This window comes from Haemaphysalis longicornis, unplaced genomic scaffold, assembly GCF_048455015.1.
Source record: "Haemaphysalis longicornis isolate Haplotype H1 unplaced genomic scaffold, Haemaphysalis longicornis Haplotype H1 scaffold_1, whole genome shotgun sequence".
NCBI classification, from domain to species: Eukaryota; Metazoa; Arthropoda; class Arachnida; order Ixodida; family Ixodidae; genus Haemaphysalis; species Haemaphysalis longicornis.
Window position 1 is genome coordinate 454,414,317 of NW_027526203.1, and position 17,257 is coordinate 454,431,573.

General features: G+C 45.7%; 2 protein-coding genes across 3 annotated transcripts in view; both read right to left on the reverse strand.

Annotated features, from left to right (window-relative positions):
* The window catches only part of LOC144162496 (uncharacterized), a 130,433-nt gene extending 128,680 nt beyond the window's left edge, over positions 1-1,753 (reverse strand). Inside the window, exons 1-2 of the mRNA XM_077693061.1 lie at positions 1,654-1,753; positions 909-1,206 (exon numbers count right to left, since the gene is read on the reverse strand). Of these exons, the coding sequence (XP_077549187.1) occupies positions 909-1,206; positions 1,654-1,753 (398 nt within the window). The remainder of the gene's footprint in view (positions 1-908; positions 1,207-1,653) is intronic.
* Positions 1,754-6,219: 4,466 nt separating this feature from the next.
* Positions 6,220-17,257, reverse strand: part of Rcd5 (microspherule protein Rcd5) — a 58,932-nt gene continuing 47,894 nt past the window's right edge. For both annotated transcript variants that reach the window (XM_077687839.1, XM_077687838.1), the window contains one exon: positions 6,220-13,595. In XM_077687839.1, the coding sequence (XP_077543965.1) occupies positions 13,509-13,595 (87 nt within the window). In that variant the 3' untranslated portion in view covers positions 6,220-13,508. The remainder of the gene's footprint in view (positions 13,596-17,257) is intronic.

Consider the following 17,257-nt stretch of genomic DNA (forward strand, 5'->3'; position numbering starts at 1 on the left):
CGAGACGGGACCCATCGACCGAGCAGTCGGCGACCTCCATTCCTTGTTCATTAAGGTATGCCACGGTGGTCATCTCAGGAGCTGGTATCACGTCGCAGCAAATAAGAGGGACCTCCAACGCTTCCACTCGGATTTCGTTTCCGCTGTGTTGGTTGCGCAGCCACAGCTCGACGCGGCGGCATTTTCTTTGCTCAGTGGGCCTCTCGTTGCCAAAGGTCATAATTGTCAGTTTTTCCTCTCCCAGGACGCGGAGTTTTAGCCGTCGCGATAGTTCTTGTTTCACAAATGTGCGCTGACTTCCGCCGTCGAGAAGGAGCCTCACTTTGGATCGCTCGTGAGGTCCCTCTGCCCAAACTTGAGCAGTTTGCAGCATAATGCGGACAGCGCCAACCGTCGCTGCTACCTGAAGTGACGACTCTGCGGTAGGCGCTGGCGGGGCCGCAACCTGGCTCGATGGTTCCCGGGCGGGTCTGTTGTTGAGGCCGCAAAGAGCAGTGGCGTGTCGAGCTGAGCACTTCGCGCAAGTGAGCCATTTTGCCGTACGACATTCAGCTGCTCGATGGTTTCGTTTGGTGCATTTGAAGCAACGTCTCTCTTGTTTCAGTATGTTGCTCTTTTGTTCGAGAGAAACACCCGCCTGGCAGTCGGCAGTCAGGTGATCACGTGCTTTGCAAAAGGCGCATGCATTTTCCTTCTTATCCGCGAACGCTGACAGGACTGACGACGATGCCTGCTTTTGGTCGTTTCCCATGCGGTTCTGTTTGTTTCGTGGCGAATGAGACTCTTGAAACCGACAAGTACCGTACTCTGCTCTCTCTCTGCTCTCGATTTCATTTCGCAGGAAGTCTAGAAAACTCAGTAGCTCATCCTCGGTTCCATCACTGCGAGCTGTCTTCCTGCGACAGTACTCCAAGCGAAGCTCCTTTGGAATGCTCTTTCGGAGGACCGTGAGCAGCAGCACTCCGTAGCCGCTCGGCGGCACGCCCAACGCCTCCAAACTTCGGACACCAGCCTGAATTTCATCGTACAGCATCCTCAGCCTCCCTGTTTCCTCGACGTTCAGCACGGGTCGAATCGACAGCAACCGCGACATATGATCCTCGATGATCACCTCATCTTTGCCGAACCTCTCCAAAAGGGTTTTGACCGCGATCTCGTAGTTTCTGTCTGTCAACGTAAGGCCTTCGATTGCAGCGGCAGCTCGTCCTGTCAGATAGCTTGAGAGATACTTAAATTTGTCAATGGCTGGAAGCGCTGAATTCTTGTGGATTGTCGACTCGAATTCGTTCCAGAATTTCGGCCATGAGCGCACGTCTCCGTTGAATTTTGCAATTTCGAGCTTCGGAAGTCTGGTGGTTGCCTCTCGTGATTGAAACGACGTCGTACTTGACGCGGGAGCTGAAGACTGTGTGTTGCTCGTTGAACTGGTGTTAACTTGCGATGAAACCGCCGGGGCAATGTCGCTAGCTGTTCCCATTTTGATAGCTCTTTTGAGGATTGTTTTCATCGAGCTTATTTTTGTGCTGTACGCACTACAGCTGGCCAATTCTTCATCGAGCTGGTCGATGTCTATCTTCTTTTCGACGTTCTCGTTAGCTACTCTAAGCTCTTCAGATTGTTGGATAAGCAAGTCAAACAATTCTTCCAGCTCACCGATCGCTGCTGGTGACGCTTGCAGTAGCTCGTTGGCGGTTGCAATGGTCTTGTCGATGCTGTTGCGAATTGCTGCTTGCTTTCTCTGGAGTCGATCCATGATGCTCTCGGTGTCGCTTGGTCGACTTCTCCCGGGTTTCGGCACCAAAATGTTGAGTAGTGTTTTCTTTGTCGAAAACAGTACGGAAAACCGCAGGCGTGAACTTGCCTTTAGATATTAGCGAGTTCCCGCTCGACTGCGCGTAACTTAACGGGGCGGCTGGTGCCGCGCGCGCAGGAGATCTCCAAGGAACGATGCGAACAGTTTGGGTTCACTTGAAGCTCTGTTTTATTATACGCAGAGGTATACGCTACTGAAAGAGGGTAAGGGCACGAACAAAGAGGAGAGTCTCGGTGCCTCAAGTGGCGATGGTTGGCGTCGGTTCGTCTGCAAGCGCGCACACACATAAACACACGTCGCTCGCTGGCGCCGCACCGTCCGGGGTCAGTGGCTGGTGATGGATGCGCCGGATGGTGTAAACAGCGGACGCTTTTCGTTCCGATCCTCGTCTTCGGTTACTTGATCCGGGGCCTCAAGGTCCTCCCGAGCTCTTCCCCGTCAGCGATGTGTGAACTTTAGGCACGCCTTCCGAGAACGGAGGAATTCTTAACAAGCGTCACGCGACCACTCACGCCCGTCTAGCGGCCCTGTGCGCACCTTGCTGATGTGCTAAGAGCTACAAAAAAATCCCGCCATGTCCACGGAATGAATGATGATAAGTGGGGCGAAGCTCAAGAGGGGGAGATCATCGGTAACCGTAACTCTCCCGTGAAAGCTCGCCCATTACATCATTAAGAAAGACGTAAGACTGTGTGCGTACATTGTACAAATCAACTTTTATTTTCGGAGTCAATGCTCCCAGGCCCAGACCTGGTGAAAGACCCCGCGCCATCGAGGACTACCCCGCACCTCCACCACAATTTGTCACGTAGGATGGGACACAACGGTAAAGAAAGAACTTTTATTTAGGGCGAACTTGTGCCCGAACAAGACGAGAGAAAACGAGCAAAGGTCCTTGCGTCTCGTTCGATCTCCGAGAACGACTGCCTGCGTTCGTGGCGTAATCTCTTGCGTGATCTCCCCCTCGCAGTGCACGTACGCTCGCGCCTCCGTTGGCGAACACAGACAAGCTCGCGCTCCCGGTGCCGAGTTTGCGCTGCCGGTTGCAGCCGGTTCTTGCGCGTGCAACGCGGCCCACTTTGCGACATCTCCGAAAGCATGCGGCGGTCACGTACCACGAGACACAAGGGATGGACAGACCCATGGCTTTAGGAGCGTCGCCCCTAAACTAAAGCAAGCTCACACCAATGCATGGCATCTCACTTCTAGTACGCCAATGTGCTAAAGCCTGTGGTTTCCAGTGTTCACGTAAAAAATCACAGCTCCTTGTCGTCCGCCCTCACGCCAAATCAAGGAATACATTCAAATACTCCTTGATAACCAGGCCATCACTCCAAGCCCCTGCATCAAGATCCAGGGCCTACATCTCGAGGCTAACACCAAGAGTGACGTCTCCTTGCAGCGCCTCAAAAACAGCATTAATCAAATCACACACATGATCAGGCGAGTTGCCACCAAGAAGCGAGGCCTAAAGGAATCCGGTACCTTTCGATTAATTGAAGCTTTTGTCCACTCGAGCTCACTTACGTCAACCCCTGTCTTCTTCTCGACAAGGAAGACATAGAGATGCTTTATATAATGATTAGAAAGGCGGTTGAGCAGGCCATTCGTCTTCTCATGAGTGCGTCCACACAGAGGCTGCTTAGCACGGGGCTCCACAACACGGTGGAAGAGCTGATAGAAGGCCATCTTTCTAACCAGAAGGTCCGACTCAGAACTGCGGTGGGTAACCGCATGCTTGACGTACTCCCAGACGTACTCCGCTTGACGTACTCCCAGACTCTTGGTGACTAAAACTAAAGATGCTTCCTTTTCTTAGAAATATGAACCCCTCACATGACGAGGGTCACCGAAAAGCACGACCTCAAGCGCTAAACACCACCCTCGGTGGGGATCATGCAGTTATCTACACAGACGCCTCCAAACATCGAGGGCAGCAATACGCCATCATTGAGGCTACCTCCAGAACCAACCTCCTTGCGTGTACCTCGCTTAGGACCCAAGAAATAACGGCAGCAGAAGAGACAGCCATCACCTTGGCTCTCACTCAACCAGGGGTTCGGAGGGTAGTCACCGATTCCCAGCAAGCCTACTGGAATTACCAGTCGGGTTGGGTTTCCTGACCTGCACTGCGCGTGCTAAAAAACCACTCCTCAAACGGTTCCATTCAGCTCATCTGGACACCCCCTCACGCTTGAATGGAGGGCAACAAATACGCCAACCCAACAAGCCTGCGCTTTTACCTTCCGTGCTATGGAGCTGCACGAGGACAGTCACCCGCTTGTCACGTTCAGGGAGATAACCCAGCATTATCGCCTTCCGAGACAGACCGTACCTTCGCCTTACCCTGACCTTTCCAGAGAACAACAAACTACCCTACGGCTTATACAATCCGGGCTCCTCCCCACAGCCTAGGCGTCTTCACTTAATGCATCCGAATCGCTACGCCACTGAATGTAAATTTTGCTCAGAAGTAGGAATACTCCGCCCTATAATCGGGGTGTGCGACTTTAGCCCTGAGCACCCTCCTCTCTTTCCGCCAATAACCAACAAGAGCAATGGGAGATGCTGCTGTACAGGCCCTCTCTATCTACCCAGCTTCAGCGGGTGGGCAGAACACAGGCCGCGCGGACTGCATGTGGGCCCCACAGAAGAAGGAATCACTCCCCAGGGCTGCACACTGGGCCGTTCAGAAATCTGAACAGAAGTATTTCTTCCTCCTCCTTCTCTGCCGCAAATCTCGTCACCTCCGTCCGCGGTGCAGAGACGGAGAAGTCAGATCGTCTAACACCGGGTTGGAGCTTACTTTGATTATATAAAAAAAGTTTCCACTCTTGTGCTACACCAATACAACTAAACGAAACCCCATTCGTGCACCATGCATTGATTTAACCTTACCAAGAATATCTCTTTGAAGTAATAAATGGTGTGGTTAAGTGCATTTCACTTGTCTCTGGTTTTACTATTTGTAGAGCGATGTGAGTGAATTTAAGTCACGTCGCATGGGTAATCGTTATGGGTGCCGTTTACAGCTTTGCTTTCCAACCACATTCACGGCGTGGATTGGCGCGATTTTTTTTAATTTGGGGACAGCTTGGCCATCACCTCACATTTCACAGACAACAGGCTTGCCCAGGCGCGCTAGTTTAGAACCAGCATATTACAATTAATGATTTACGTGCGAAGAGCTTTGTGTTTCTTCCTTGGTTGTCCTTGTTTCAGGGAACCGCTTCTAGCAATGCAGAAAACGTTAGGTGATAGTAAGAAAGCAGCTCAAGCTGGTTTGCAGGTTAACATTCTGCACAGAAGCTTCAAGCGTTTAATCAGCTCCAATCTGGAGCCACAAAATTGTTTGGCTGGTTTGGGTGTTTTTTTTTTTTGTAAGCAGCATCCAACGCTCTACTAATAGTGCCTCTTATCAAAGTATTGGTTTTAGTAGGGAGCAATGCGACTAAGACTGCCACGGCGTCGACCGCTCAGTATTGTTTTAAACAAAAAGAAAATGTCACGTTTAGGTAGTTTGATTGGAAACGTTTATATCCTTGCCTTCGCTGGTGGTAAAACATACCTAGTGGGAGACTATTACTATTCACGCTGGCCAGGCCATTGACTTGCGTGTTCTGCACGGAGCGACACAACATACTTCCGAGCGGTATACTATGAAAATGCCTTACACAGGCAGGATTTGTCAAGTAATTAAGCGCACGTACTCTGATAAGTCTGAACCGCTAATGAGCGAACTCTACAAATTGTGGTGGTGGCTAGTGAACCAGTGATATTTGCAGGCAGAAACTTAACTTTGTAGCGTCACAGATCTAGCGCTGGCAGCCCTACCACTGCAGCAAGCGACGTGAGCGGCTTTTGCCGTATCTCTTCACCTTGGCTTGTGGGGCGAAATGTTCGTCTTTAGTTCTAATGGGCGCGTAATACCTTCGTTAAGGACATCCATTAAAATGTGGCGTCACCGCCACCTAACGACGTTTAAAAGTAGAGCTAACCCCTTTGATTTCAACGCGCACACAAGCGGCGGCCCGTAGAGGGAACACCCGATCCTCCTTAGGACAGCCATCTTGGATCGCTTTGAGCGCCTCCTATAGGGCGTGCCCCTTGCGAATACGTCTTGAGATGTCTAACATGGTCTTGCAAGGTCTTAGACATCTTGCGCTATGAAAGTTACCAATAAGACGTCTATTTTCGTATGCCTCAAAGATGTCTTAAAAGGACATCTGTGCAAGATCTCCGACGTCCAGACGTGGCCTTAACACCATTTTATACAGTTGCTCTTAATTTAATGAATATGTCAAACCACTGCGACAAATTTTTGAACCTAACACGTTATTGTCTGTGAATAAATGACAAGTAATATTGAAAACATTGCACTAAATTTATGACCCATAACACTGATGTCTTAAAAAAAGCATTTTATTTGAAATGAACAATACAGTAACAATACAAGCTACACTCTAAGCGCAAATTTATTTAGTGCCACTACTGTGACTTAAAAAAACAGTACCTTAAATGTTAGCTTAAATTTGAGTACAAACATTACTAAATTCAAGTAAATTTACCTTAAAAAGGTACAGCCAACTCTAGTTTCTTTCACACTTGTTAATTCAAGTTTACCATAATAATTCACCTAGTTAGGTCCGTCAGGACATGAACCTATGTACAATAAGCTCTCGTTATTACGAAATCGCTCTATCGTAAGTTTTTCATGGCCTCAACACTGTAGGGAGAGCAAAACCGTGATTCTTTTAGCAAAGTGCTGCTTATGATGAAGTCAGTTTTTTGTCCCGAGAGATTCGTTATAATAAGTGTTCAATGTATTCTGTCTTTGTCGAATTCGACAAAATTCTAGTTGTCCCTCCAGGGGACGACTAACAGAAGTTGCCTGCATGTCTCGGAGCTACCAAATGTTTCAATAAAAACAGTTACAAGAAAAAAATTGTCCTTTCCTTCCATCTCATGGCAAATGCAGTCATAACACCTTATGTACATGCTTCCTAATGATGTTGCAGACTGGCAACACACACATAAAAAAGTGGCATAGCACACACGGCTAAATATTGAAGGTTCTCCTGTTTCACACAAAACACATCAATCACTAACTGAATACCAAAAACAGATAAATACAAATTCAACTTTTAAAGGGCCATGCAGACAAAATACAAGTTTGTTTTACTCGAAAGATTGTGTTTTATAGTGCCCTCAGCGCTTGTCCGGAAGCAAACGATGCTTTATTCACTGAGAAATTTATCAACTTCAGTTAAAATTTTGATTCTCCCGCCAAATCACGTCTCGTTTACTGTTAGTTAAGCTAGATGGCACCACCATACAACAAAAGGCCATTTTCTGCCTTTGCTTTGCTTGTTTTTGTAAAAGTAGCAAATAATCGCTTCATGAAATGTGGTGCTCGCTCGACAAATATGGTCACGTAAGACGCCGTTGCTTACGCCAATCGACCAGCGTCGTCAGAGACAACCCCAAAGCGCCGCAGTGCTTGTGCAGCTGAAACAAGCATAGCGCGCACAGTACCAACATCAGTACACATGTTTACGTGTACTTTCATAACTTCCACTGTTCACCCCACCATTCTTACTGCTATAAAAAGAATGCGCACTTCATTTAGCGCACATAGCTCATTCGGCTAGCTTGTAAGCCCTACGAAATTTGCGTTTGCTTTTGGCGGCCTCAGCCATATGACATCATAGGTTCTGTTGCGGGAAATGAGCTCATAGGTCGCATGGCCACTCCCTTTATTCCTGATTATATAGCTTATTTGAGCAAAGTTTACATTAAAAGTGGTGTCAGTATGATTCTAACGAGGCAATCTTTCGAATGAACCAAACTTGTGTTTTGTCTGCATGGCCCCTTTAAGGTGGAACACAGAGTACAGAACTCATGAATATACAGAAATGTGAATGAAATTTAACCCTTTCGGCCCTGGTGTCGTCATTTGACGACACCACACAAATTATTCTTTATAGCGCCTGAGAACGAAGCAAAAACTGCTAGTTTTCTGGGCAGAGGTTCCTCAAGGATGCCTCTTGCGATAGACATCACCATTGCTGCGCTTTCGCGGGGCTGGACGATATAAAAAAGAAGCTCCAGTAGACTAAGTGTGTGATGACGGGGCGGGTATGGAAAGTGAAATTCGATTTGTCAAAATGTCTATAGATCTGTAAATACTTGCACTACCAGCCTTATTTTTTTTCTTCTGTAGACTCAGGGTGTTATAGCTTTTAAGACAAAAGAAAAAAATTTGTTTTTACTTGTAATAAAATTTCCGATTGCCTTATGACCTGACTAATAGTCATGCTTGCAAATTAATAAATACTTCCACTATCAGTTTAATTTTTTCATTTCCGCATTTCTGAGGTTCAAAACTGCACGAAAATATGCAGAACAACAATTTCCGCTTGAAATAAAAATTCCAGGGCTGAAAGGGCTAAGGGTGGAATGTACAATACACCTGGAAGGTACACCACATTTGCTGGCCATGGAATCGCCTTTTCAGCTAAATGTGGTAGTAGATTTGAGCCCTGCAGAATGCTTTTACACTTTCTTGTTCTGGCTATAATGTTGTCCACGCCGCTAGTTGTCTGCTGTGCTGATAACATCGCTTTAACAGTACTTATGCAAACACTGAACAAAGACTGCAAAACACCACCAAGACACAAATCACATTACAAGCACAATAACAAAGCAGACATAAAAAAACTAAATACCGTAATTATTCGAATACAAGGCAAGGTTTTCTTCCAAAATACGTAGTCGCAAAGTCATAACCCACCTTACATTCAAGCTCAGTATATATATATATATATATATGGCAATACTTGACTCTCAAAACTGCCCCCCCGCCTTATATTCGTGACCGCCTTATAATCGAATAAATACGGTATTCAGCTATATACAATGCGTATCGCCTGTCCAGGAAATGAAAAAGCAAAACTGACACCAAACGCACCTAGAAAGCCAAATTTTTCTTCTACGCAAACAACCTAACATTACTGATCCAATGCTGTGTGCACTACTATCCCACTGATAACACTTTCGCCATTGAAAATTCATGATCAGCAATGATGCTATATCCTTTCCCATTGTGGTGCAGCTTCACACTTTTCAGACGTGAATTTTTTTTTACATTTCATGGAGCAGAAAAATCACAATAACAGTAAAGAAAAACAAAAACTCGAGGACATCCTCATGAGCAGTGCTTAATAGATGGGGATCAGATATAAGTGGATGTTACCCGCTGCCAAGGCTCATTTGGCAGATTGTGCTGCAATCAGTCACAAAACGATTACGACAATGCTACGAGGGACTGGAAATAGAACAATCAGAATGGAAACAACAGACCCGATGCAAAGAAGCAACAGCTGCAGTGTGTTTCATGAACTCCCTGTGCCACTGCACGAGCTGAGACACATGAAGAGGGGCAGCCAACAACAATAAGATTATTCTCAAGACACATCATCTGCTTCCTCCTGGAAGGAACAGACACCATGGACACAATTTTTGTGCAGAAACAATTGTTGTCAAAGCCGCTGTGTCTTTTCTTTCTACAGGCCCATTTTCACGGCAGCTTTGCTACTGCCGTACGAAGTTTGTGAAACTGGGGAATGGGTGCAAGCAGCATAGACAGCTATGGACGGCCCTAGACCACTGCCACACAGCAAGAATATATATAGGAGGGGAATGGCACATTGCGGAAAGCGCAGGCGAGCGAACAGATAATGGGCCTCCTCGATTATCAGTCGCGCATCGTCCGCGGACTGCCCGAGATGCTATCGGACGCTCAATTTGCCCATGTATATTCCTACGGGACTTCCGGTCCGAACGCAGTCCTCCGACTGCCCGCGGACCGTCCAGGACTGGTAAATTGAGGATGCCCAATGTCAGAATGAAAACCAAGGCGGACTGCAAAGCTTTGTAGCTGCGACGGCAAAGGAGAGAGTAGCGGCACCTGATGGACAAAACGATAGTGTCTGCAATTCATTCCGGGGCTGCGCAGTGAAATTCCTATAGCGGCGGCTGTGCAGTTTTGCCTCCCATGGCAGATACCACTTGCTTAACATAGGCCGAGCACTTGTGACATCATCTGGCTGCACTAGGAAGCCTCGCTTCCCCTCCTGTCTTGTTCTCACTCCGTGACCACTGCCAAGATGACTGGTGTGCACACCGTGATATAAAATTACACTTTTTTTTAAATTATCATTTATCATGGATCTAAAATATTGAGTCTAATTTATTGATTGCCATTTTATAAAACAGCCATTTTTTCTTTTTTTGAATTTTTTAGCTGTGTGACATCAAATACATTTTTTAAAACCTGCTACTACTCATTATTTACGATAATGAATGAATTGTCGTCGCTTTAGATTATTCTTCCAGGCAAAGGTGACCTAATTTGTTTTGAACTACATGTTTTAGAGCACAAGTTACTGCCACTGTCACAAACGCACTCTTCCCATAGATGCCCGCGTACCTAAAACCTGAAAAGTGCGGACAGGCACCCAAATTCCCACCCGTTTTACAACTTCACTGTACTATTAATAAGCAATATGTGCCAGACAACAAATGTGTCCTGCTGGTGATGACACATGGAGTGGAAACTTGGTGCCTCACCAAACAACTGGAAAGCAAACTTAGGTCGGCTCAACGGGTCATGGAACAAAGGATGACAGGAGTAGCGCTCAGGGGCAGGAAACAAGCATCCTGGATCAGGGAGCAAACTCGAGTAGAAGATATCATAGTTCAAATTAAGAAAAAGAAATGGACTTGGGCTGGCCCTGTGGTACGATGAACTGACAACAGGTGGACCACGAGGGCAACAGAGTGGACACCTAGAGACGGGACTTGAAGAAGCTGAACTCCAGTGACTCGAAGGAGGGTCGAAATAACGATCATTTGGAGGCAAGGAATGGACTTGGGCAGTGCAGGACAGGAACGAGCAGAGGTCAAAGGGAGGGGCCTTCATCCTGCAGTGGACCTGAATAGGCTGCTGCTGATGATGATAATGGTGCTTGGCCCCGTAAGATTTCCCTGTTACAATTTTCTTAGATGTTTACAGCTGGGCTCATATGACATCATAGGGCCTGTTGCGGGAAATGAGCTAGTGGGTCGCATGACCATTCCCGTTTTTCCTAATTATGTAGCTTATTTGAGCGAAGTTTACGTTAAAAGTGGTGTCAGTATGATTCTAACGAGACAATCTTTTGAATGAACCAAACTTGTGTTTTCTCTTCATGGCTCCTTTAATACAGCGTGATTGGCATCTGAACTGCATTATTCTCTTCGCATGTACTTTTTTCAGTGATTTGAGTTCCCAAGCCCTGCAAAGCATTAGTTCATCATTTGCATTGAAGTTTCTTGCAGATCCCTCATGCGCAACTGTATTTGTAAGCGTAATTGGTGTTGTTCGGATTTTACGACGCTTTTTCATTGTCCCGAGAAAGTCGTATAATCGGGGTTCTACTGTATTTATACATCCTCAGTGTGCACTAGTGGAGAAGACAAACACAAAAAAAGAGAAAAGCCTGTGTCTAGAAAGCCGTCCGACAGTACTATAAAAACTAAAGTGGTGTCCACCAGCATCTCGTAAAAAAAGAAAAGAAAAAAATTGCAGTGTCTGGCACTACTTTGATCTCCCTAACATACTGCGACTCATGTTAATCTGACCTAACCTAATGAATAGAATGCAATCACATAAAACACTGAAAACTAACATAAGCCATGAAAATTACAACTGAAACAAACGACGTGAAAACAAAATAAAGGAGCCGAGAGCCGGACTTGAACCACCGACCTTGGTATCAGGGAGCTAAGATGGAACCACTACACTACAATGGCAGTGGCTGTGCCTGCTGCCAGCCTGGTCTCAAAAACTCGAATGTCGTCGGATGGCACTCTAGACACAGTGATGAAAAAAAGGACACCGCTTACAAATGAAATGCGAACGCCATACTTTCAGTTCAGTGCTTAAACTAAGGAACCGTTTTACAGGAACAGCAACAGAATTCTTGCATTAAAAAGAAAACTGCAAGGCCAATGGTGCATTTAAGAACTCAAGAAGAAACTCCAAAACCGAAAGTTTCTATTTTGCGCTTGTGCTTGGTTCACATGCATGTAGTGAGCTTGTTGCTGGCATGTCAGAGGCAGCAGAAGATGACAGCAAAGGTGTTTTGCACCAGAACATAGTATGGAACTACTACTAGAAGTCCTTGCCCAGGGGCTAGTACTGCTTGTGCATAAAATGCCTAGCAATTCTTGACACCACAACTGAAGTCATGATACTTCGCATTCACCTATAAAATTGATGGATCAAAATAAATAGCCACTTCTAACTACAGCAGTTGCTGTTTACATGATTTGCAACTATTTGAATTATTCACTTTGAAATTATTTGAAGCTGATCATTACTCCGTTCAAAGCCAGAAATTCCCACATCAAAATAATTCGAATTATTTGCTTTGAAATTATTCAAAGCAAGTCATTAATTATTGGGTTCATATCCACTTCAAAGCCAAAAATTTGCACATCTACAAACTAAGGATTCTTATTTAACTATTATAAACATTCATACTTGTAAATCACTTAAGCTACACCTGTGACATAAAATTGCCGCAACAAAAGGATATTTGAAGCCAGAATATTACAGAAATTATACATGCTCTTGCACAATTCAACTACTGTAAAGCTGTGACATAAAATTGCCACAAGAAAAACAGGTTATTTGAATCCAGGATATTACTGAAATTATACATGTTCTTGCACAATTCAACAAAAGTAAAGTCGCTTAGTTGTACATCAACCAAGACTATACCTGCGGTTGAAATGACCCCCTCTCTCCCCAAAAGGAAAATACACATTATAATTCTTCCAAAAGTTCTTAGCCAACTGAAAATTTTTTAGCTAGCTGTGTAAAATGCAGCACACTGTACATTAGAGAAGCAGGCAGGCTTGACAACAGTGCACCTTTAGGAACGAGTCACGATGTTTAGGAGCCATTCATTCCAACCGAGTCACAGGGTGACAATCATAATTCCTCTCCTTCCAAGTCGCAGCAGGCCTAGATATTTTTTGCTTCGAAATTATTCAAAGCATGTCATAATTGGGTTCATATCCACTTAAAAGCCAAAAATTTGCTTATTTAACTATTATAGACATTCATACCTGTAAATCACTTCAGCTACACCTGTGACAAAATTGCAACAAGAAAAACATTGGAGGTTAATTGAAGCCAGGATATTACAGAAATTATACATGCTCTTGCACAATTCAACAATTGTAAAGTCTCATACTTGTGTACCAACAAAGACTATAACTGCAGTTCAAATCCCCCCCTCCACTCCAAAAAACGAAAATACACATAATTCTTCAAAAGTTCTTAGCCACCCCAAAATTTCTTAGCAAGCAGTGTAAAATGCAGCCCACTCTACATTGGATAAGCGGGCAGGCTTGCCAACAATGTGCCTCTAGGAACGATTCGCAACGTTTAGGAGCCATTCATTCCAACCAGGTCACAGGGTGGCAATCATACTTCCTTTCCTTCCAAGTCGCAGCAGGCCAAGATGGGGTGGGGTCTTTGCCGTTTTCCAGGGCGACAGCACACTCCATTCCAATAAGTTACACAGCACACTCCTGTCCACTTGTGGCAAACCATGGTGGCTCTTGTCCCGTTGCACAGCCCCTATGAGCAAGACGACTGTGGAGTCTCTGAACGAATGACACTGATCAGGTCTTGGTTGACGAGAAAGATAAACCTTAGACCAGCAATCTGGAAGGAGTAAAAAAAAAAAAAAAAAGAAGTTCACTGCACAGCAAAGCAAATATGCAAGTTCCTTCCTAAACACAGGGCAACTAATGGTGCATACAACTGACGCCGCTAGCTGAACTCCATGGGCCCTACTTTACAGCGCCATGCTTTACTGCCTGTAAACCCACCCCACTGCACAACAGAACAGGTTATGCATCATGCAGTAACCACGAACAGCACTGGTATGCCTGATGCTTGGCAGCCTGGGAGTTGTATGAAGAAAATGGAACGCTTCAAGTACCAGCTGCTTTGACCCAGTGCAGTTTGATTGACTGAGTGGAAAAGCAGGCTGACAACTTTCGACTGAAGTCCGTGGCACTGGTTAAGCCGGACAGCCCCAATGGAACGTGCACAATGTTTATTAAGCAGAAAAAAGTGGCACCAGACATGCTTAAGTGGGGACACTGGTCTTAAAACAGCTTCTTTTAACTTTCAAGTATACTTTGTGAAACTCGTCAGTCTTGCTGCTTTTTTCCCACTGATTTCAAATATGCCATTATTTTTTTTTAGCTGGTCAATTAGTTCTCAAGATAATTAGAAATAATTAGCCAGTTTTGGTCAAACAATAGACAAAACAGTGTTGGTCATAAAACTGTAATCTTTATATTTTCCAATACTATGAACCCTGGTGAATGCAATAATCAAAGCAGTTTTTTGATGCATCACTTGAAACTAATTTTACAGCTAATTAAACTTCAATGTTTGAAATTGGTTTGAAAATGCTTCCTTGCCACTGGTGCCACCAAAGTGTATCACGTCACGGTTTTGAGACTGACGTCATGCTACCCGGCGCGTAGAGATGCTAGCGCGCTCGTCCAGACTGGCAGTGGTGCGACAAAAGTGGTGCTGTCACGAGTGCCCTCATGTCGAGGCCTCGATGTTGATTTTGTCGAAACCGAAACTGACAGAAATAAACGAGGCTTTAAATAATTATTTATGCTGCGACCGACTGCCTAATGTGCCATTCTATGATTAGTAACACGGAAAAATGTAACACGAAAATTTCGTGTCAGTACTCCATTAAAATGGCATGCCTTTTTCTTTACTCCCGCTCTCTCTCCCTGAATGAGTAGTTTCAGTGCTGCCCCTCCATCACACCCCAGGAAAACTTCTGTAGATGGCTGTGGGCACGTGCACTGCCAGCCAAAGTGGAGTGGCGGTATGCAAAGCTTTGTTAACAAGCACAACAATCATGAAGACATAACCTGCACTAAGAAAGGGAACTGGCCCTGTCTGTGATTAGCACAGATGCCAGCACTACACAAGGCCTTGCTAGGTCTCACTTTGATGGACTGTTACCTGCACACTGGCATCACTGCCCCAAAACTTTCTGAGTGTGTACATTTGACCAAAGGGCATGGGTGGGATCTGAAGTACTCAAGATGAAGCCTTTGAGGAGGGCGGTGGGGGGGGGGGAGAGAGAGAGAGAGAGAGAGAGAGAGAGAGAGAGAGAGAGAGAGAGAGAGAGAGAGAGAGAGAGAGAGAGAGAGAGAGAGAGAGAGAGAGAGAGAGAGAGAGAGAGAGAGAGAGAGAGAGAGAGAGAGAGTGTGTGTGTGTGTGTGTGTGTGTGTGCCGCCTTAACCCAAGGTAAGACCAGCTGTACAGCCTGCATCACTGCCATCTATCTCTCTTCATCACCGCATTCATCTGCACAAAACAGCAAGTGCAAGTACTAAGCCATAAAAGCCTGCATTGAAGACAAGTAAGACAACCCTACAGCACAAAAGAGCTACGAATGAGCTGCCTAGTTGAACAACAATGTCCAGTAGTTCATGCACTCCAAGGGGCCTTTTCATAAGCAGCTGTGCTCTCTTGAACTGCCAAATATTCAAAGTATTTTCTGGAGTAGAAAAGCAAATTTTACAGCAGTTTGGAGCACTTAAATGCAGATTTTGGAGCTCTTCACAGAGCTAAATATCAACTGCTGGAGGTGTTCAATGTCCTCTGAACACTTAACATTGACCAGCATTGTCCCAGAAAGTATTTGATTGTTGTATATCCTGTTGCTTTGGCTTCAAATACAAACAATGAAAAACTAAATTCAGAGTACCTTTTAATTTAAGCGAAGGCAACAAGCTTGTTCGCGCAACCAGCTGCAATTTGTTCATTTCAAACTGATTGAATCTGCTGAGAAGTTGTTTTTTACATCCCTCAGAAGTTTTTTTAGCTGCCAGCTTAGCCATGTTTGATATTTTTGCTGAGTCCTGTTATTTTCTTATTTTGCTCCACAGCAGTGCCCTGTAATTTCTCATTTCTTTTGGGTCTGTGTGCTTCACTCCACACATACTGATGATGTAAAAACAGTGAACCTAGATTTTACAGTGTTGCCTCACATGAGAGTGTTAAAACATAAACGTTATAAATGCATCAGCCTCTTCGACAAGCAAAATTCCAATGAAATGCTCACCGATTGCCCGCAGACAGCTGATAGTTTCTAAATAAGGTGCATCAGCATGTGCCAGTCACAGCCTGACCTGCCTAGCTGCTATGACTGGTAATACATAACCTTGCAAATGAGTCAAACCTTTTAATGGCAACCTGGCTGGTGACATGGCACATTTTTGGCAGGAAATACAGAAGCCTAACCTTCATCACTCGCTAGTGCTGAATGCTTTTTCGAATATTGGAATTCGGGTCCAGGAATATCGAGTACCGTAAAATTCCGAGCAAGCGCCCCCCCTCAGCAAGTCGGAATTACCAGCAAAGTGCAGGGGGGGCGCTATCCCGGAACGGCACCGAAATTCAAGATGGCGGCGACAATTGTTTTTACGAAAAAAAACGCAGTGCACGTGGTTTTAAACTTTCATTAGGAAGATGAACTTTATTACGCAAAAGATGTTACTGTTAGTTACTTTGGAAACCATTGCAAAACTTAGCAGCAAAAAAACAAAACAAAAAAAAGTTCGCAGCACTCTGCTGCCCCAGTTTTCGGGTGCCACGGCTTGATCTTACTGCTGTTCGTCACTTTCGAAACCATCGAAAGACTCCTCAGAGTCTGTAGCAAAAAAAAGTTCGGCGCACTAGTCTTCCAGTCCGCCCCAGTCTTCTGGCACCACGGCTCCGACATCTGCAAGCCCACTGTGCAGGTCGCCGTCCTCGGAGCCATCGAGTGCGTTTGCAATGCCGCACCTCTTGAAGCAGCGCGCCACTGTTTCCTCCGGTACAGCAGCCCACGCCTCGGCAACAAAATCAAGGACCTGCTGCCGCGACGGCTTCGTAAAGTTGCCTTTTGGCGTCGTTTCGCCATTGCAGGGAGTTCGCGGTAGTCCGGAAGGTGCTTACTGCTTCCGCAGATTCCTCGGGCACTCTCTGGCTCTCGTTCATGGCGCGGCGCATTGCAACGCCGAACCGCTGCTTCCACCTGCTTATGTAGTGGCTGGAAGCTACAAAGTTACCCAACTGCATGCTGTTTGCTATTTTCACAGCCTCTTCAGACAGCAGCCAGTTGCTAACGGCGCGTCCCGCGCTTCTTTCGCGCTCTAAGAACTCGAACAGCGCATCGTCCACGTACTCGCTGAACACTGTGACGCCGTTGCTTAGCTTCCGTCGACGTTTTGCTTCAGGAGATTGTCGAAATTCTTCACCCATTCCCGTATGCGCTTTCGGTCGAGCTTGAACTGTCG